The 22,476-nt window shown below is 41.7% G+C and overlaps 1 protein-coding gene across 1 annotated transcript; it reads right to left on the bottom strand.

Annotated features, from left to right (window-relative positions):
• Window positions 1-1,392: 1,392 nt before the first annotated feature.
• On the bottom strand, window positions 1,393-14,746 carry slc1a3b (solute carrier family 1 member 3b). Its single transcript, XM_062528299.1, has 10 exons — window positions 14,619-14,746; window positions 13,478-13,884; window positions 12,452-12,589; window positions 9,079-9,283; window positions 8,795-8,837; window positions 7,642-7,913; window positions 6,363-6,596; window positions 5,456-5,650; window positions 5,153-5,287; window positions 1,393-2,889 (listed from the first exon to the last, which is right to left on the bottom strand). The coding sequence occupies exons 2-10, from the start codon at window positions 13,659-13,661 to the stop codon at window positions 2,679-2,681; spliced, it is 1,617 nt and encodes a 538-aa protein (XP_062384283.1). The 5' UTR covers window positions 13,662-13,884; window positions 14,619-14,746; the 3' UTR covers window positions 1,393-2,678.
• Window positions 14,747-22,476: the final 7,730 nt, after the last annotated feature.

Below are 22,476 nucleotides of genomic sequence, written 5' to 3'. Positions count from 1 at the left end.
AAATAATAGTGTAATATTGTTAATAATGTAAATAATAGTGGGCTTTGACCACTATCAGATAAAGAGTATAAATATAAATAGTTTAAATCACTGTATCTAAGTGTTTCTTTTTTATTTGATTTTCTTTTTTTATATTTTTTAATTGTGTATAGGATAACATCAATATTATGAAAGATTGACAAGGCCTGACCTGCTTATCTGGTGCATTATTTTGTGAAGATCACAGACATGATAGATGGTTAAAAATCAGTTTACTTCTAAAAACATTACTGTAAGGATAGCCTCATCTATAATGGGTAGCCTATAGTCACTAAGACCATATAAAACCACAGAAATAATTAAGTGAAAAGAAAACAACAGGCAACTCTACTCTGCGTGTACAACATATATGAAGATGTGGCATTGTAGTTTGTAATTTATGTTTTGTAAATTGTTAGTTGATGCATTTTCAACAGTGATAGGCCTATTTGAACATAACCTATGGTAACCTGTATCTGCATCTACTGTATGTGCATCTGCATCTATATGAGTTTGTGTGTGTACATAAGTGTGTGAGAAAGAGAATGCTTCAGGTTGCTTCATATTGCACAGAATGGAGAGAGCTAATACATTTGCTCATACTTCGTTTCATATACCTACCAGATCTCCATATGAACTGTTTTTGTCTGAAAAATAGACATAATGTAGGCTACTGAACAGCATGTCCACACTCTGAACTAATTAGACTATTGGCCACAAGGTGGCAGCAAAATTCCATGTACAACAAATTTCGGTGTTCGTTAACTGTCAAAAATACAAGTTCTTCTTGTCTATGCTCAGCTCATCCATGGAATAGAAGATTATAATAATCAAATCTTATTTGAAGTTACATTAAATATAATGAAACAAATGGCCTACCTAGACAGTTTCATGTGTTCCCATAATTGTCACATTCCTACAACAAACCAATGTTGCTCTTATATTTTGTTCTTGTCAGAAAGGATATACTATATTACACAAACTTGCTTTGTAGTTAGTAATTCATCATGGTCTGTTCGTCCATTTAAGATGATGTCAGTTCAGAGTATTGTAATTAATGTGATTGAAGTTTAAACTTTACATTATCGTCAAAACATTATGTCACCATTTGTTTCCTCCATATATTGTGACATGTCATCTAGTTTTGAAGTATTACTTTTATTACAGAACTGCGAGTACTGGGTCAAATTGATTTAATCCCTGTTCAGCTACAAAAATGGCATACACACTTGTCACACAACTTTACAGCTGTAAACATATCTTTCAACTGTATAGTGTAGACAATTGGCCAAATCTACAATGGCAGTCCTTATAGGTTGAATTTGTAGACATTTCCTACATCAGCTCACAAGCAACCACAAAATGAAACAAAAGTCATGGTCAAGTAAATCTTTATTCATGTTTTCACAGTTAATACCCTCAAGTATCTACAATGAAACTATATTTAAAACAGCCTATACACTATTAATATTAGCAAAATGAAAAAGTACATATTATATTGATGTCTCATATTATGGATATTTTCTACAAAAATACTAGTCCTGAAACACAATAACAATCTAAAGTAGACTTGCCTTTTTTTATTATTGTTTTTCTGTTCTCAGAAATACCCATTTTAAGTGTCATATCAAAACCCCTTGGTAATTGTGGGCAAACTGTACACTTCCAGCACAAAAAGTATAAAGACACAGAATGTAGGATTTCTTTCTTTCAGAAATAGCCTATACAAAGTTGAAGGACCAATGACCAGAAGTCTCGTAAAGCTCATTCACTTGAGTCAGACTGTTCTCAAAAGGATTAATTCCAGTGGAACATCTCATATACAGTAATGAAGACCGAGCTGAACCTAGGAAATAGATTTTACTGTATGGTTTGAGCTTTTTTTTTATGTCTATAACCCTGTTTTATCAGCCAGTGTTGACTAAGGGCTATTCCATAGGTCCTGACTTTTTGAAAGAAGTGCATTGAGGTATCCTAAAGAAGCATGGGCTATTATCAAGCACAGTTGTGCTAGAATTGATGGAGCATTGGCATTTAACCTAAACGGTTAAAAATGAAATACACTCAGCTGAGGACAATAACTAACTCCTTCTTATTCCAAGAGTACCATAGACATTCTGTATAGGAATGTGAAAACATTATTTTCTATCATACACCAAGTAAACATCCCTGCAGTCTGAAAAAAAGAAAAACAAACCATCTGAAATGTCTTGAAAATGTTCTGTTGAATTTTCCGAGGATTTTCACAACATTATTACCGTCAAGCGATTATACTGTACTCTATGAATGTAAAAACCCTTGAATGTTTTTCTCTTCCTAATTCCCTATGCATAAGTTGAAAAGGAGGAAGACATTATCCTTGTCAAGAAGCAGTTATGAATTTTGTCTGTGAAAATTTTTCCAAATTTTTGCGTTGAAGTTTATTTCAATGTTTTGTAAACATGCCTCTGTAGTTTATGTGTGCTGCAAATTGGATCATGTATGACACAAACATACCCTTTGAAGACTAATGAAAAGAAAAAACAGATAAACATCCAGAATAAAAATAAAAACTGCATGAACACAGCATGATTTGAACACAATTACAAAAAAGACAAGACAGACAAATCAAAAATCAGAAATGCATCCAGTGGGTTGTGGGCAGGGGAGCAACACCCTCACTACATCTTTGTTTCACTGTCCGGTGGTCTCTCGTTCTCATACTCGTTCTCCTGGGAGATAAGCTGGTACGGCTTCTTCATCTCATTCTCCTCCACCACAGAGTTGCCCATCTCTGCATCCTTGGCCTGTAGCTCATCTTTGGAGAGGTACTCAATGATTCCTGCCCCTATGGAGTCACCCAACACGTTGGTGGTGGTGCGTAACCGGTCACTGCAAGTCAGAGCACACATGGGAATGAGGCACGGCAAGGTAAGTTTGTCTATCTGAATCTTAAATACACCAGTGTAATTTAATGTGCTTTAGATATACAGAAGCAAGGAATAATAGTAAATATTTACATAGAAAGACAAGAGTTGAAAATATAATGATTAACAGTCCATGTGGGTTGTCTTTGTTATGGTTACAGTATTTAGCAGACGCTTTCGTCCAAAGCGACAAACAAATAAGAACAATGCAATAGTTACATTTATCAGTAAACATTTTAAAAAGTTGGTAAGACTACACCAACAAGAACAGCATTAATAAACAACAATGTAAATTCAATCAATAGCCTAATGGAAAAAAAAATAGGCTAATATACAAACCATAGCGCATAAGAAACGCTTAATAAACTAAGTTTATGTAAGCATGTTGAACAGATATGATTTTAACAGTGAACACTTAATAGTCCAGTTTGGAGACAACCATGGCCTGTACAATAAGTTGTTTGGTCTTTTGTGTCAGATAAGGTCTGATCTTCTTAATTGAGGCTACATGCTCAGAGAAGTTAAGTTGGTCATCAATCATGACGCCCAAGTTACGTGGCAATCTAGTTGGGGTCAGAGAAGACGAGTCAATGTCGGATGAGTCGGATGTTAATCTGTTGGGGAATAACTGTTTTAGCTGGAAACACCAATCTATTTTTGAAAGATTAAGCTGAAGACGCTGATCTTTCATCTAGCCTATTCTGAAATATCCTTAAGGCATGCAGAAATCTGATGGGGAAACACAAGAGTCCTCAGTCGGGAAAGATAGGTAAAGTTGGGTATCGTCCACATAACCTGATAGTCAAATGCATGGGAGTGAATGGCGTCACCTAAGGAAGTGGTGTAAATAGAGAAAAGTGGGGGCCCTAATACTGATCTCTGAGGCGCACCTGTGGTAAGGTCATGAGATTTTGATACTTCCCTGCTGAGACACACTGAAAGAACACCCTTTAAGGAAAGACTCAAATCAAGAGCTTTCCCAGACATTTCCAGTTCAGATAGTGTAGAAAAGAGAATGTCATGCTTAACAGTATCAAAGGCTGCAGAGTCTAGAATTAATCGTGATGACTGAGCAGAGGACTACTCTCTATGCTTCTGTCACATACTTGCTTGAAGACCACTTTCTCCAAAACCTTTGACAAGAAAGGATGGAAGAAGGGAGACAGGTCTGATGTTCTTCACATCAGTTGGATTCAGTGTATTTTTCTTTAACAAGGGTGTAATCCTTGCCTGCTTAAAAGAAGAAAGAGCTATACCAGAACTAAGTGAAGTGTTAAATACATGTGGGATTGCCAGTAGACCAGCAGGTGCGATAGACTGTAGAAGAGGCAGGACAGGACCCAAAGGGCACGTTGTTGGGATGACTTCACTGAAGCAGTTGAGAGACCACTTCCTCATCAAGAGGAGAGAAAGAGTCCAACAATTCCATCATGCCAACACAAGGCAAAGCCCTCCTTATAGGTTCATCAAATTGAGACCTTATTTGAGCAACTTTTTCAATGAAAAACATTGAAAAAGTCATCTGCTGACAGTGAAGTAGCTGATGGTGGTGGAGGATTGAGAAGAGACTTTAAAGTGGGAAAACGTTTTCTACCGTCAGTGGCACTCTAAATCTTTCTCTGATAAAATGGCTTTTTTCGCAAGTATAACAGTTTAGAACGAATCTGTCTTGATGAAAGAGGACATGCTACATTCAGACAAGATGCCAGTATAAAGCAAATAGTCTCTGTAGCATCATTAGTAACTTCGTAATACGAGGCACTTCAGGTGTGATGCTGAGAATACACTTGTATTACTTTCCCCTAACAGATCACACTCATTCCAGCATCTTCCATCTTTCAAAGGGGACTCAGTCTATATGGACCACCCTAGTTTCAGATGAGACCTTTTTTCCTGCTATCCAATTAGCTGTGCAAGGGGAAGGGGATTCTAATTGAAATTATTAATTTGGGTAACCTAATTATATTTCTATGTAAAAACCAGTTGAAATATCTTGACATTCATAAAAAAAAATGTAGAACAAGACCCATGGGCATATAAGAAATTGTGTCAGTAGGGTGCAGAACAAGTGACACAATTGAGCAGGTTAAGACTGGTAAAGTATAATGGCAAATAAGTCATACACTTATTCTATCATTTTAATAAAGGTGAATGCTCATCCATATACGGTACTCAAAATAAACGTAGCTAGACACACTTGCAGAGAGACTGAAGGAGAGAACACTTACAGGAACCAATCAACAGCAATAATCAAGGAGATGTCATCAGTGGGAAGGCCCACAGAGGTCAGCACGATCACCATGGTGACCAGTCCAGCCTGGGGGATCCCAGCTGCTCCAATGCTAGCTGCTGTTGCTGTAATGCTGTGTCATGATAAAACAGCATTTTATGATCCAGGGTCATGTTTAGATGCACTATGACTAAAATGTTCTGCTATAAGGATGCATGCACACCTGCCAATCATTCCAGCCAACACTGATTCAACTACACATGTTCTGATATTGTGTCTGCTGACACCAATAATTTTGTACCTGATTGTGATAATTTGCCCAAAGTTCATTTCCATGTTGTTAACCTGGGCAATGAAAATAGCTGCCAGGGCTTCATAGAGAGCAGTTCCATCCATATTGATGGTGGCCCCCACAGGTAACACAAAACGTGTGACCCTTCTGTCAATTTTGTTGTTTTCCTCGAGACATCTGAAGGTGATGGGCAAAGTCGCTGAGCTGAAAGAGAAAGACAGTTTGAGTTGTTGAATGAGAAGCGTGTTCAAATGCTCCTCCATACATTTTGCTTCACTTACTACTTATATGCACCGACCCAGTTAATTTCACCTTTATACCTGACCGAGGAATTAAGACAATCAGCCAATAAAGACAGCAGCCAGAATCATTTGTCTACCCACAGCTCCATAATATCTACTACACCAAAACATCAGGACACCAGCCATCCTGCTTATGCCCTGTTGTCGCTCCTTCCATTTAAAAAACATTACCTGAGCGTTAAATCAAACCCACCACCTGTGTTTCTTCCCAAAAGCAGACAGGCTACTGAACAGCTAGAGCCACTATTTGCACCACACACTGATACCACAATGAGGTCATGTATTTATTGTACTGCTGCTCTACTCTCTTACCACATTGGTAACATGTTGTATTGTACCATTTTTATTGCACTTAATTGTACAGTACTTTATTGAACTGTATTCAGTGTTGTGTTGTGCATCCTTGCAGTCTTGTATCCTTGATATGTAGAACAATAAACTCGAACTACAGATACGTTACATTTACAGCTCAACTGAAACCAAGTCAAGGATTTGTTTTCCCTCCGGAAGCAAATCTTGCTGCTAAAGTACTACAAGAAGCTAAATAACTGGATTTGTTTTAGCAGGTTGCTGACTGGTGCGAGCACCTCATTACTTGATACTCGCTCTCTCACCTGGATGACGTCCCCAAGGCTGTGATGAGTGCCTGCAGAATGCCTGTGATGAAGATGAAGGGGTTTTTCCGCGTCATGAGGAAGTACAGCGTGGGCAGGACGATTATGCCGTGGATCATGAGGCCGATGATGACCGTGATGGTGTACATTCCCAACTGCCCTCCCATCTGAGTGAGGTCATCCATCTCCACGATCTTCCCAGCAATCAAGAAGAGGATACCAACTGGTGCGTACCTGTTGTGAGGCACAGGAAATGTGTTAGACCGCACTGGTGATCAGAGGCCGACATTCCCGGTTCCAGAGAGTAAAACTCCTGCCATATACTCTTTCTACCTGTGCACTTCTGCTGGTGATACTATATTTTCTGTGATCTCAGAATTCCAGATGCACCCAATCAAAGTAGTTGATGAGGAAATGGGAACAAAATAATTGACAGTTTTGGAGTTCGACACCAGAACATACAGAATTAAGAGACTTGTGGACTGATGATTGACAAACAATGTTGTTTAGACTGGCTTGTATACAGTGCAGCTTTCATGGCAATTGCATTGGAATAGGCTTAGTCTGGCTGTGGATGCATATACAAGCAATCATATAGATGTGAATTAAGATTTAGATCTGTAAGAGAGATTGAAATCTGATCACCAGTGTCACCCTTGACAGTGAGGGCTGAATGCACTAACACATTTGCGCCCACTTGAGGCGTAATTTCCTTGCAATGTGTGCGTAAGAACATGGCGTAGTATATACAAACAGGTGGCACTACTGTATAGGTTAAACTGCAGACTACCTGTAGGAAATTGTGGTGAAATATTTCTGCCTTGTAAAAGCAGGTGTACTCAAATTGCGGTTAAATTTGTCAAGACAAATTTATTCAGAGCACCAGTTTTGCTTCTTTGTACTGTCAGAAGCAACCTTACTTAAATTTTCCTACCTGCTAGACTGGCCAAAGTGTCCATATTTTCTAAAGTGAAGTAGAACACTGCTCTGCATTATCTCTCTGCTTGTTGACATCTGCTTATCATGTATTGCACTATTTCATTATGGCTAAACTTGTGATTACTTTTAATATTGACCCAATTCAACTGCGCTTGTGATGTAAAATGAAGAAGCACAGCGTGCGCTTTCTGCGGTTTGACGATGGCGTTATTTACACTGCGTTTGCGATTGTACACAAATCAGGCCCTGTGAGTGAACCGAGTTCTATATCAGGAGTTTTCTTGGTTCATCCACAAATCCAAGTTATATGGCAAATACGGCACAGCACACTTCAACTCACCACATAATTATGGCAACCAGCTTCATGATGGCCTCATTCAGGCTATCGAAGAAATCCTTGAGTGCCAGACCCTTTTCCTTCATACTGCCAATGATGAGGCCAAAACACATGGAGAACACTACCAGGCCCAAGGCATTCACTCCATTGGTTGTGCCGGGGTGTGGGATGACCTCCTCTCTGGTGATGGTTTGTGTGTTGTTGGTCAAGTTGGCTATGCTCTCATTCACTATGATTGTGACCTGAACCGTTCGTTTGCTGTACTGGGTCTTGAACTAGAAAGGAGAGAGAGAGGGACACATTCAGTTTAAGTAAATATCTACATCACATTAAACCAAACCAAACCAAACCATGGTGTCACAAATAAATCGTTGTAAAACAGTGTTAATGTGAGATATCCTTAATAAACAGAAAATGGCAGTGATTCTGAGCGCCATAAGCCTATTTTGTCACACAATGGCTTCTTTTTGAGTTGGTCCGATGCTTTTTTAGATCCAGCTGGCTCCAGTATCTCCCTGGGGTGAGTGTCCGGACCACAAAGTGTTTCACCCGCACACAGTGCCAGTGTCTTCCATGGTCTTGGTATTGTCCAGCACCAGTGGTTGCCCCTGCAGTTTCCGCACCCTCCCTTCCAGTTTCAACCCTGCCATGCTTCTATTGCCCCACTGCCAACGAGGGCAAATCCCATAGCCACGACCTTAGATCATCTCCAACCAAAACTGCTCATGCATGGGATATCCCTTCCATTGTCATTCAAATGATCATTCATATCTCCTATAATAGCATATTCTTACATTCATATTGTTGATTTGTGTCAGTTTTAGCTGACTGTTAATTCTGAACCATGTTTGAAAGCCTTTAAATCTAGTTTTCAATCTTAAGGAGATCTATATCCTGTTTCCGCCAAAAAGCCAGCAGTTACGTATATTAATTGATTTAAAAGATAAAAATAGCTTTCAATTCCATTGGGACTGAAGCATCGAAACTCACAAGAGAGAAACCTTCAGGTCGAGCAGAAAGCAAAATAACTTTTGGTATTTTAAAAAAGGTTACTATGAGGAAGACACAGACTGTGTCTGCACACAGTGGTGGAAATGCAGAAAGACAGATAAAAATAAATTGACGGATAAATGATAAATGGAGAGAACATGCTTACCTGCTGTGTGCAAGCCTGGACCAAGTTGGGAGGAAACATATTTCTGTAACACACAACAGGATTGGTATTAAGGAGAGATTGGATAAATTGGATAACAGGAGAATGATATTAGATTAATGACCTTATTAAATATCGAACAAATACATGTATACATTTCCAGCAGGTGAAGTTATGATGTGAATATGATATGAATGTAACTTTATTTTTTACACCTCTGTCCTTGATCCTTTCTAAATGCATTTATGCATTTGCATCTATCTATATGTATTTCAAGAACAACTCACCTGATCAGGTCCAGGAAGGCATCTGCTGGGCTGATCTCTGCAATCTTCTGCTGCTCCTTGAACTCGTCTTTGGAGCCTTTGCCCGGGTGGATGATGAGCACCATGATGATGCCGATGAAGACGGCGATGAAGGTAGTGGTCATGTAGTAGATCACCGCCCTCATGCCCATCTTCCCAGAGGCCTTGCTGTCCAGTGCAGCCATTCCTGACAAGACCAGGGAGGTTCAGGTTAGCACATATTGTATCAGCACTATTACGTTTATTCTGGAAGAGCTTTCATGCACTGTGGGTGGGTGTGCACTACAGTATGTTCTAGTATTATGTTCTGTGTATTCCAGTGCTTCATGATTGACACCCTTTGGCCCTCCCATAAATCCTAACCAAGCTGTTTCTTAGATTATGTTGGCTGTCTATCAACCTCAGCCAGAAGGCACTAGTGTGACAGTGGAGAGGTTTCTAGTTAGATTATACCAAAGGAAGTGTCCTTCTAACTGGTCAGGGACATGTGGAAAGCAAAGAGCATCTGCTCCACATCAAGTCTCTTCTTCCCCAAAGACAATAGTCTTGTTCATCACAGCTTCAAATGTGGAAGTGGAACTGCATGGATGAGCTTGACTTGAGAAACACTTTGGACGACCCCGGCCCTGATCTAACCCAGCTGAGTGTGGTCTGTCTGTCCCATCCCCTCTCGTCTTCTGGCAGAGCAGTTTGTACAATACAAGAATGAATGTGATGTTTGTTAGCTTCTATTTCCAAAAGGGTCTTTATCATTCAGTTTTGGTCCAGACATTTGGCTGACTTCTGTGGGCATTCAGATTGACGTTATGGCCAGCCGCTCATGTCACAGTGATCACAATGCACTCTGGCGTCAAGCTGTGGGCCAAACGCAAACTGGACAAAACTCGCCACACTTAGTGGTTCTTGCAAAGGAAGGGAATCCAGCAGAGAAACGAATGTGTTTTCAGTGGCTGATGGAGAGACTGTACAGTATATTGTTGCTGTCTACTATGCTGTTTCTAGACCGTCTGCATGACAGTGACAGAGAGATGGAGAGAGATGGAATTTATGGCAAAGGTCAGTGAGAGGAACAAGAGGTCTATAAAAGCATGATTAGAGTTAGTTGTGATTTTTTAAAGTGTCTGAGTCTATTTTGCCATGTTATTCTCCTTCACAAGACCAGTGGAAAGTGTCCACTGTGTGAGTAAGATATACTGTAAGTGTCCTTTTAATCCTATTGGGAGCACCCTTAGAGAGCCCCCTTCTTTTTCTTTCTGTCTCTCTCCTCTGTCTCTCTTGCTCTACCACTTTTTCTTTCAACCCCCCGCCCCTCGATGTTCCTCAGAGTGGCTACATCCCTCCTTCATCCCATTTGCCCTGCTCTGTTCTCTTCTCCTCTCTCACAGGCATGGGGATCTCATCCATCCATCTCTATGACAACAGCAAACAGCAAACTTGATTACTTTCACCAGAGAGGGTTAAAATGGACTATTCAAGGATCTTCGCTTTCACCCATCTTAAAAAAAACACACATGCACATGAAACGAAAGCACTAGTGACTTAAAAAGCGACTAACTTTTTCTTTTTCTTTCTAAATTTTTCCTTTCCCTTGATTTCTCTGACTTCAAAATGATTAGCCTACAAAAAAAAATCTGTATGAAAATTGTATAGTCACAACAAATATCCTTTGGAACTAGCCTAGACAACAGAACATGTATCAAGAATTTTAGTTTCCTGGTGAGATGTGTATTAAAGGACATGGTTAGAGAGAGTTTAGCATCGCCATGGTAAATCATAATGAGCTGAGCTGAGTGATTACGTCATTGTCCCCCCGTCCCCCCTCATATTCCTAACCCCCCCACCCTCTCTGTCCCCGCCCTATCCTCATCACCACAACCACTCTCTGCATTGTGTACGGTCATGGAATGCCACACAACACTATGGCTTTGAAGGAAGAGGCGGAGGTTGCGATCGCTCCTTTCTCTCCGGCAAGTGAAGCAGCAGAGAAGAAAAGGGGGGTACGCAGGCTTTGGGTGGGTTGGCGGGCGTGCAGGGTTGGGGGCAGTTGGGGGGGGGGGGGGGGAGTCCCACCGGACTGATTAGCCTCAGCAACCGCCCAGTGCAGTGGCGGGTGGGTGTCTTCCTCTCTTACACCCCCCACCCCCCCACTCCACTCCACTCAACTCCCCTCTCACTCACTCCCCTACTCCACCCCTCTACAGTTTACTAGTGGGAAGAGCACAATGAGGCTGCTGTCCTCCTGCCAGATACCCAGGAGGAGTCTCGGCCGTGCCGTGGAGGGGAGCAGCAGCAGCAGCTGTACATTTCACACGGGGCCCCGTAGCAGCATCAGGGCCAAAGCCACCTCCTGGCCTCCAGGGCCCCATCTCAAAACGCCTTTAAAGTGAGTGCCCTTGTGTGTTGTTTTTGTGTTTGCTCTTCACAAATCTTTTTTTTCCTAAAAGAAACCCCTCCGGAGATCTAGCTGGTTCCAATGGGTATTCTTTTGAAAAGTTATTTGGATGCACAGAGACACTCATTTAAATTTGAGATAGATTGAGTGAGCACAATGTGGAAATGTGACTTCAAAATAGATAGCCTACATTATGACCACATTAAAATGGAGAAAAGTTACTGATATCAGTCTTGTTATCATATCTTAGACTATAGTAGACTAGAGTAGCATATAGAAAATATGAACATGACATTATTTGATATTACCAATACCAATATTACTTAAATAAAAGTAAATAAATTGGGGCAGATTTAGTGATGAAGAGCGAGAGGTGTGGGACAGTGCTGGGGTGGTGATGTGGAGCCCTGTGGTGAACGCTGGACGCGTGAGCTGCACGAGATGCCAGTATGTGACAGGTCCCTTTGTCGTCCCCAAAACAGCGCTGCCCGCTGCAGCCGTGATGTCATCAGCCGCTGAGCTGAACTGGGCTCCGCGCTACAACACAGACAGCCCCACCGCGCGCACATCCCTGCCTCTCATCCAATCAGATCAGCACGCTCAAAGCAGGAAGTTTGCTTTGCTTTGCTTTTTTCTTGGTTTGCTTGGTTTGCTTTTCTTCCTCTGTTTCTTTTGCCTGACACATCTCTCAGAACTAATCAGAAAAACCTTAACTGAAAGGCTTTTTTTGCTCCCATATTTACGATTATTTTTTTTTCATCCTCAACAGTTAGACATCTGTAAATCCAGTATGCCTGATGATGATGTAATGAATGTAATTGATGGAAGAAACCTTGATGAGCTTCAGTTCTGAATCACCTCCTCCTATACAACAGTTTTTGACTGGATATGACATGCAGGTTCTTACAGGTGAGTGTGAGGCAGGCAGCAGTGAACAGGTGACAGAGCCACAGGTGACAGTACCTGTAATGAGACTGGAGACCAGCAGGGGCAGCACCAGCATCTGTAGCATCCGCATGAGAAGTTCTCCCGGGAAAGAGAAGTACTTCACCTCTCTGTAGGACATCTTATAGGGCCTCAGAGCGAAACCCAGCATTATACCTGCACAAAACATCCACAACAAGAGCTGCTCAGATATCCAGCACCACCTGTATGGCCTACTAAACCGATGTCCCACATTTCCATTGTTCTTATTCACACGGGAAACATACAGCCAGAATTTAAGATGGACTGATGGTGCATCAGTGCCTTCTTAATTACTTAATTCTATATGATCATATGCATAATGTTACTTAATCCTTAATTCATAATCTTACTTAATAACATGTTATGTTATCAATGTTATCCTGTATTGCTAGATCTATTCTGTCAAAGAATTGAAGTTTAGCTAATCAGCCAATGGACAACTATATACTAATGTATAGCCCACTATAGTACACTAATCCCATCTTTTGTTGCGAAAAAAAATATTCTCCAGAATTAAACACAATCAAAAACATTTAAATTTTCTTTGAAGCCCATCGAACCCATTTGTCTCTTCAGGGATGAGACACTGCCCTTAACAGTTTATTTAATCCGTTCAAGGAATGACCTTGTGACCTCAATGACTATACAGTGACCTTAGAGGATGGTTAATAGATGGTATGATGTTAACCTGTGGCCTTAATCTTGACCTTGTTCTTCAATATCAAAAAGCAGGATGCCATATGGTTTAGCTAAAACGATCCTCAGTATTCCCTAATATACTTTATGCTTTTATACAATGTATTACTTGATATTTGCAGATTTTACCAACTGAAGATTTCCAAATCCAATTTTCACATAATAAAGCACTATACAGTATACTGTACATTTAAAAATACTCTGATGTTCTCTATGTAGTCTCAGTGTTTGAGCTGTTCAGAAACCATTACTACTAATATATTTTTTGTATTGCATTCTTTATGATAAAAGGGGAATGTAGTGGTACACACAAGAGATGTCACTCACCGACAACAACCGCTGCGATGGTGAACAGCACAAAAGCATTTTTCCTCAGGAAGCTCTTCACGTCGTCCTTGCTGATGTCCTCCACCTTCTTCTTGGCTTTTAGGGAGCGCATGTGGATGTTCTCCCGCATGCGCTGCACGGCGCTGCGGGAGCGCGGGTTCTTCTCCCCGGTGCTCTTGGTCATGGCTCCGAGTCCTCAGGGCCTGGAGAGCTGACTGCGGTCAGACGACGGCGTCTGTGGTGGCTGCTGGAGATGTTCTGCAGGTGTTTGTGTCTGGAAGGCTGGAGGTCCCTCACCTCTGTGGAGATTGAGACGGAGCTTTTTTTTTTTTTTGCTGCTTTGTTCAGTCAGCTCAGTTTAGACTTCCCAGAGCGCTTCTGTTCATCTGACACAAAACCTCCCTCTGCTGAGGAAGTAACACAAGAAAGAGAGATGAGTGTCTCAACGCATTATTCAAAATAAAGATAAACACATTTCAAGAGCTTTTTTTTGTGGCCTTTATACCCAGTTATAAGAGTTGAGACTGAGACTGATTTTAAAGTGAGTAACATAATGTGTTATGAGTCGTGTAGAGCTATTACGACAAAGCAATTAGGTCTGTAAAAGTTATTCAGCATGAATGACTTTAATTAGACTCCTACTGAAGTCCCAATATTTGGGCTGGCAGCATTGCTTCTCAATTTCCCAAAGCAATCAATGGGAAGCATCTGACATTCTTACAATGATCTGATGCTTTCAGTCATAGCGATTTAGAGCTTAATTTCCAAAAGTTTCATTTTCATCCATTGATGTGGGAGCGAGTGAATGACGGTTAAAAATGACCTGTTTTTCCTCCATCTTCCCCTCCTCCCGCTAATAACACAATTACTGAATGACCTTATTAACACAAGAGAGAGGTAAACACACAGCGAGGATATATTTAGCTGAATCTAATAGGATTGGAAATAGCATAAAGAAGGAGATCACAAGGTATATTTTGGAACAAAAATTTCAACAATTGTTGATTCAACAATCTGCAGAACACCTGATTGTGCACCTGTGCATATGCATGCTATGCAGAAATGCATTTTCATTCAAATAATTACTCCCTTTCACTGGATGATGATAAGCAAAAAAACAGATCCAGCTTCAGATACTCACTGTGTGACCCCAGTGGACTCTTGGTTGTCCTGGCCGATGCTCCAGGCTCGGTGCTGGCTGAGAGGAGTGGTTGTGTGGGGACTGCGTGTGCTCCACAGGACCCAGTGAGGGGAGACGCTGCCGGCTGCTGGCCTCTCTGAGGAGCTGTGGGGGTGTGGTGCTCCTAGACAGCCAGTCAAATCATCTCTCAAGCCCCAGACTCACACGAAGGGTGGAGTTTACTCACTCAAACAAAAGGGAGGGAGAGGGTGTGTGTGTGTGTGTGTCTGAGAGAGAGTGTGTGTGTGTGTGTGTGTGAGAGAGAGAGAGAGAGAAAGAGAGAGTTAGAGGAGAGAGTGTGTGTGTGTGTGTGTGAGAGAGAGAGAGAGCGAGAGAAAGTTAGAGAGAGAGAGTTAAAGGGAGAGAGATGTTTGAACAATGAGGTAGTGATGGGAGAAATGTCTGTCCTATCTTCTTTGTCTTTATTCCATCATTTTCTGACAGAGGTTCTCAAGTGAGCTTCACTTTTACACTAAACACAAATGTTATGCATCATAGATATGCCCAAGATATGACCCGCAACTTTGAAAAAGGCGACAGGGCCAGATCATATGTCCACTTTTCTTTTAAAAACATTTGCAGAGGAATTGACTCCGGCATGGCACCAGCTGTTCCAACTTTCTATGGATAAACACACTGTACCAGAGATCTGGAAAAAGTCCATTATAATTCCAGTTCCAAAAAAGCCATGTCCCCGGGAGGACAACGATTACAGGCCTGTTGCATTAACTTCCAATGTCTTCAAGGCCCTGGAGCGACTTATGTTAAATGCACTTCGTTCAGAGGTGGAGCCAGTATTAGATAAATATCAGTTTGCATACACGAAGAAACGAAGTACAAGTGATGCCATATCAACTATAATGCACCTTACACTGAAGCACCTTGAAACCCCAGGCACATATGCTAGACTGCTCCTCATTGATTTTAGCTCTGCTTTTAATACAATCCAGCCACATATTCTCCTTAGAAAACTAGCTCTCCTCAATGTAAATCCATTTTTAATCAGGTGGTACCACTCTTTCCTTACTAAGAGGCCACAGCAGGTGAAGTTTAACTCCTCCCTATCAGATACAGAAATATGCAGTACTGGTGCCCCCCAGGGATGTGTGAGTTCACCATTTTTGTTTATTCTGTACACAAATGACTGCGTTAGTTCTGGGCCAAATCAATATGTGGTGAAGTTTTCAGATGATACGGCTGTTCTTAGTTTGCTCACTAAGAATTCCGACCCATCCATTCACAGAGATGCTGTGGACAGGTTTGTGGGCTGGTGCGACAACCACAAACTACAGATTAACACCTGTAAGACTGTAGAAATGCTCTTTGACCCCAAGTCAATTGGTGACCGAAGCCCTGTGACCATTCATGGTAATAGCATAAACCAAGGAAACTCATGCAAGTACCTAGGCATCCACATTGACAGCGACCTGAGCTGGCAGACACAGGTGGCCACTGTCTGCGCCAGAATCCATCAGCGCCTTCACTTTTTACGCAGACTGCGGTTGTTTGGTGTCAGCAAAAACATAATGTTAATTTTTTATAGGGCAGCAATAGAGTCCATTTTACGGTACGGTATCACCAGTTGGTTTGGTAACCTAAATGTCAAACTCAAAACACAGATTTTTAACCTGGTCAAAGTGGCGGGCAGGATTATGGGTCACCCCCCTCTTAACCCTCAGGAACTGTTCAATGAGGCTGTCATTACTCAGGCAAAAAACATTTTAAATGACAGCTCCCATGTGTTGTTTAATGAATACTCCCTGATGCCCTCAGGGAGAAGATACAGGGTCTCCTTATGCAAACATAACCGGTTCAAACAGTCCTTTGTCCCAGTGTCAGTTAAGCTCATTAATGAGCAAATGTAGGAAGGTTTACTTTTAATAGCAGAACTGTAACATGTACCAGTAGTGTTTTACAACTGTACCAGCATTTTTAATATGAAGTATTTGTATGTGTGCTTTAATATGTATTGTGCATTGCACTTTGAAATGCACTAGCACTTTACTGTGCACTGCACTTTGATATGCATTAGCACTTTATTGTGCACTGCACTTTGATATGCACTTGCACTTTACTGTGCACTGCACTTTGATATGCACTAGCACTTTATTGTGCACTGCACTTTGATATGCATCAGCACTTTACTGTGCACTGCACTTTGATATGCACTTGCACTTTACTGTGCACTGCACTTTGATATGCACTAGCACTTTATTGTGCACTGCACTTGGATTGCACCAGCACTTTATTGTGCACTGTCACTTAAATGTGCATTAGTTTCAAGCTTCAGGTAGGGCAGATTGCACAGTCAGCTCCTCTTGCACTTTGGTCCTCATCTGGTTGCCAGTTATGCACCTTTTTGTCTCTGTTTAGTTGTCAATACTGTCTGTCACATTGCTGTCTCTGTATGTTTTAATGTATGTCTGCAGCAGTACCCTGTCTCTAACCAAAATTTCTCCCAAGGGAGACGAATAAATTGACTTGACTTGACTTGACTTGACACATCATTCAGACATTATCTCTGGATAACAATCATTTTACTCAGTTTACTGACACTACATGATGCACGTGAAATTCTACTAATCGGAAATGCCTTGATAACTCAACTACAACATTTTAATACTGTTTGCAACGTCTTTCCCCCCCTTTCGTTTGGGTTACAACACAAGCCCAGTTTGAATATGTGTAAGAGAAGCTGACTTACTTCCCTCGCTTGTCTCCTCTCTCATCCTCCTCCTCCTCCTCCTCCTGGCTCCAGGCCTGAGAATCACGCCCGGGCTCCAGACCCAGCTCTAGCCCGTCAGCTGAGCTCTGGCGGGGGGCTGTCTCAGGGAAGGGACTCGCACCCTCTGCCATCGTCTGACCTCTCCCACAGCACAGACAAACCAGTACTTTCACCCAGCTCAGGAAGGACACTGATCCAAGCGATGTTTTGAGACAGTAGAGAGAAGGCATTCAGTGTTTGGGGTGGGATCTGCACTGATCCTGTTGCTGATTCTGAACAGTGTCCAACAGTGCTGCTCATGACATTCTCACTCTCCATCCTCTATGGATCCTTATTAGGGGCTCTCGTTGGCTTTGATTTGCACCCTCGAATAACAGAGTCTTAAACATACACAATTTGGACAATGGGATATCTAAGTGTTTTCGTGTGATGGCTTGGATCTTGTGAGTAAATTACAGTGTGTTGGGTATACAGTAGATATGCAATGATCTTGTACCCAGGAGCTTACTACACCAGGGAAAGTTGTGTATTTCTCAAAAAACGGTGGCCAAAAAAAAAGGAGCTGAATGGGACTGAAGGGGAGGTTGGTGAGAGTCTCTTCTGGGACTCTCGAGCTTTGTGTGAGCCCATCAGAGAGGGGCCGAGGCATTCACTGCTCCTCTGGAATGTTCCGCCTTTGTCTCTCGCAGCTCGGAGAAATCATAAGCAATGGCTCTCCTGAATGTGTAATTTGTTCTACACAATCCTGGCCGGACCTCTCTCTCACCTCCCCGCTCGCTCCTTCTCTCCGTCATCCAGAGAGGAGACGCACAAAAGGGCCTTTTCAGCCTTTTCGGCGGTGGTACAGGGGAGGCCGAGATGGGATCGTTTGCGGAGGACAAACAGCTTGTGAGCGCTGACGGACTGAGAAAGTGCAAATTAGCCGGTGCATCCCCCCAGGCCGCCGCCGCCTTCTCCTCCTGCACGCACCTTCACCTCCTCACCTTCTCCCTGCTGCTCCTGCTCACTCCTCCTCCTCCTCCTCCTCCTCCTCCTCCTCCTCCCTCCTGCTCACCTCCCATCAGGCTCATCTTCTGTTCCTATTCCTATGTTTCCCTGGACAGTTCATTATTCTGTCCTGTTGTGTCCTGCTTCTGTTCTCCGCTCTTTCTGCCCCCACTCTAACATTCTATCACACTCTGCTCTATCACGTTCTCCAATGCACGTCTCACTCCAGCATCTTCTGTTACCTCTAAACTAAGAACACATAAAACGAAACAATAACTAAAACTAAACTTCCTATACTTTAATGACATTATGTTAGTTATGTTATGTTAGACATTAGTTCTAGAACTATATATTCTCAGTGCAATTTGAGATAATCATCGATAATTCTGTGAAATACTGGGAAAGAGCTGGAAAATAGAGCGAGCAAAGATCTATCATTCTAACATCTTATTGTTAGCAGACTGACATTTTTTACTTCAAGGCCATTCATAAAGGAAGTTAATTATGAGGAATGACTAACTCAATTAGAAGCGAAAACTTCTTCAATAAATGTGCAGCTATTTGGGACATTGTGACAGCGTGTCAAAGCACTGAAGAGGTATGAATGATGAATGAATCAATCAAATCCACCAGTGAGTAGGAAACAGAGTGATGTTTTGAATGAGCACAATGAGTGTTTCTCTCGGAGGCGGTAGGGGGTGTGCGGCTGCAGCGAGCCCCTGGAGTGCCTGAAGTTTTATGCTTCATCTTTTGGAGAACGGGCCAGGGGTTATGTGGCTTGGCACACCGCTGAATCCTGCTCATCTCACCCTATCACACGTCTGGACTCAACCTCTCCACCCCATCGGGTCATCGGAATGGAAGGACAGTCGTGGGATGGGTGAAATTTGGGGAGCGGATCCTATGCCTATGGGTCTCTGTCAATTGATGCCTGCGAGTGACTCATTGTCTGTAGATTTACGATTTCCCGTTAACTAGATTGTGTGCGGGTTTTTCTCAGAAACGCCAACACTCAAGGCTAACTGTAAATGTGTTAGTGTGTGTGTGTGTTGGTAAGTTAGTTAGAATTTCATCCCATTCAAGCCACAGTTCCCAGGAAGAACACTGTTTGAGCACAGTTTTACAAAAATGTTCTCACGCTAATGTCTTCGCTTCCTCTGATGTAGTGTTATTTTGAGCATATATTTGAATATTGGAGAAGACATGTCCCCAGACATGACATGTGTGTGTGTGTGTGTGTGTGTGTGTGTGTTGGGCAGGTATGTCTAAACTGTAATGTGCTAAAAGTATTCATCTTTCATCATATCCAAATGAGCTTGACAAGTATAGCGTTACATCATCACACTCGGGGGGGGGGGGGGGGGGGGGGGGGGGTTGCATGCTTGAAGAAGACAGTCAGACATTGATATGGATTTATCTCTGAGCTCCACTGAGTTGATTGCTTCCTCCTTTCCCTTTTGTGTATTCATGGAATTAGGGCTCAGTGATGTCTCTTTGTGTCTAACAGAGGTGTCCTGCAGAACTACTGCCCATTAGTGATTCAGAGTTTTTTGGGGTTTTTTTGCTGGGCAATGTGGGTGAGGGAGGTAGCCCCCCCCCCCCACCCCCCATGAGGTAAATGCTGTGTGCCTGACTGAGTCAAAGCTGTCTCTCTTGGCAACCTTTCAGACCACTGCCAGCGCCTCAGGACTTTCCCTATCAATTGAGCATCACCGCAAGACCCTCCTGATTTACATAAAGAGCCCCCTTTTTCTCACAAAGCCAGGCAATGTCCAGCTCAACATTTTGCATTAATTTGCAGCGAGAGTTAATCTGAGAGCCTTAGACACAATGTTTTGTCATTCTTGTTTGCGCATGCAGTGCTTGTGATTACTTTCGAAGGAGTTTGTAATATCATAAGTACATTCAATCGTGGCCACAAGTGTGCTCACCATTGACAACAGTTGGAGGAAACAGTGAAAATATTGAATATACAACAAAAAGAACGCTCCTTAGTTACCCCTTGAGGTCTCTGCAGGTCACCATGTCAAACGGCTTGCCTCTTTATCTTGAATAAATTGGAATAAATGGGCCTTTTTCAGAACACGCCAGCAACGCCATACTTTGCATGAACTTCCTGTTCAGTTGAGATAGATGTGAATAAGGATGGATCCTCTCCAGGACTTCAGACAGCTCTCCAGCCTGGCACTTGCCTCCCTGTGAACTCCAATGCCACGACCAGAAACTCCAGTTACCCATCCTCCAGTCCCTTTCCGTCTTTATTACAGTGCATGAAAATGCACTGTACTGTTCTTCCAAAACTTCTTCTTATTATTCCGCTGATCAAATTCATTTTTTCTATTCAGCTTGAACCGTTTAACCTAGAAACTTCATTCAAACGTTGCAACGTAGGTCTTCAATAGGGGCATGCTGCTATGTATTTTTCAACTTTGTAACTTTTATACTTTTTAAACTAAAAATTAAAAACTATTAAAAATTTCCCCATAGACTTAACATTGGCCTCTATGACATCACAGTCGGATCGTTAAGCAATTAGAATCTTATGCCAGGTGGCCAGCCCCACCTGCAGCAGCTCTCTCTCTCTCTCAGGCTTTAAGCATACAATCTCTCTGTGAAGACTACATATCCTGTTAACTGTTTCCTCTTTCCACAACTGTTTCAAAATAAAAGTTCTCACTGCAATAATACACTATTAAATCATTTAACCATTGAAACTACTCAACTATTTAACTGTTCAACCATTCCAACTGTCAGTTATCATCAACTATGCCTCCAGTCAACTACATGAGACCTCCATGTACCTAGCAACCAACATAGCAACCATTAAAATCAAGCGTTTATGACCGTTTCCATAGCAACCAACATGATTTTACTACAGTAACTTCTTTATTCCCGATAGTGGCAGCCATGGATACCATATCAACGAATGTTTCAAAATAGAAGTCCTCAGTAGCAAGTTAGCTAGTTAGCATGGTTAGCATAGTTAGCATTGTTAGCATATTTAACATTTTTAACATAGCTGCTAGAAATGATTAGCTAAGTTAGCTAATCAACCTAGTTAGCATGGTTAGCATAGTTAGCATTGTTAGCATAGTTAACATTTTTAACATAGCTGCTAGAAATGATTAGCTAAGTTAGCTAATCAACCTAGTTAGCATTGTTAGCATAACTATTAGAAATGATTAGCTAAGTTAGCTAATCAACCTGGTTTGCATAGTTAGCATAGTTAACATTTTTAACATAACTGATAGAAATCATTAGCTAGGTTAGCTAATCAACCTGGTTAACATTGTTAACATAGTTAACATTATTATTGTTAGCATTTTTACCACAACTGTTATAAATCATTAGCTAAGTAAACCAATCAACCTGGTTATCATTGTTAACATAGTTAGATAACATTTTAACATACCTTTTAGAAATCATTAGTTAAGTTACAACTGGAATGTTTAAGCTTTAAACTGTCTAACTTCACACATCAACTGTCTTTAAACTATGCAACCACCATGTTTACCCTAGCTACACCTTAGTAACCATATCTACATTATCTATCTATATATTTTTGCATTTTCATGCACTGGTAATTCCTTGGAATTGCATTTCTAGTTTGTCTTGCCCTTTCTTTGCCTTGAAAAATGAATGCAGAGGATAGAAGTAGATTATTGTACAAAACAAATGTAACAAGGTGGAAGTTCGTAGAGAGCAGGTGACCCAAATGAATGGATGAAAGGAGGCTGAATTACTCAATAAATTATTTCTTTATTTTTTTCCAAAAAGGCTCCAGGAGGGAGAGGAAAGGCAGGACAGGGAATGACAAGGGGTTAGCTGTGACTGCCTCCGTAATACTATTCTAACACCTATTACATCGCCCCACTGAAAAAGCTACGGTTATGCTGCCACACCGATGTTGGACACACAGCAAACATTAGGAGTGCCTGTCAGTCACACACACACGTGAGACACACGTTCAAACCCACACTGGCCACTAGGGCATTAAGTGCACACTAAGGTGGAACTCTGTTATCTAGGGGTTTAACGGGAGGAGCAAGTCACAGCCAAGGGACTGGAGAAATAAACAACACAAATACAGAAGAAAACTAAAGTTAA

This window comes from Sardina pilchardus, chromosome 23, assembly GCF_963854185.1.
Source record: "Sardina pilchardus chromosome 23, fSarPil1.1, whole genome shotgun sequence".
NCBI classification, from domain to species: Eukaryota; Metazoa; Chordata; class Actinopteri; order Clupeiformes; family Clupeidae; genus Sardina; species Sardina pilchardus.
The sequence above is the reverse complement of the archived record's forward strand: the minus strand, read 5'-3'. Positions and strand labels throughout refer to the sequence as shown.

Bases quoted from the DNA above. Each gene is read 5' to 3' on its own strand.
- slc1a3b (XM_062528299.1), bottom strand. From the start codon at position 13,661: ATGACCAAGAGCACCGGGGAGAAGAACCCGCGCTCCCGCAGCGCCGTG. The intron at 9,284-12,451 runs GTACTGTCACCT...TGGTCTTGTCAG, and splicing joins GGTCTCCAGTCTCATTACAG to GAATGGCTGCACTGGACAGC. The intron at 5,651-6,362 runs GTGAGAGAGCGA...TTTCTCTTTCAG, and splicing joins GCCTTGGGGACGTCATCCAG to CTCAGCGACTTTGCCCATCA.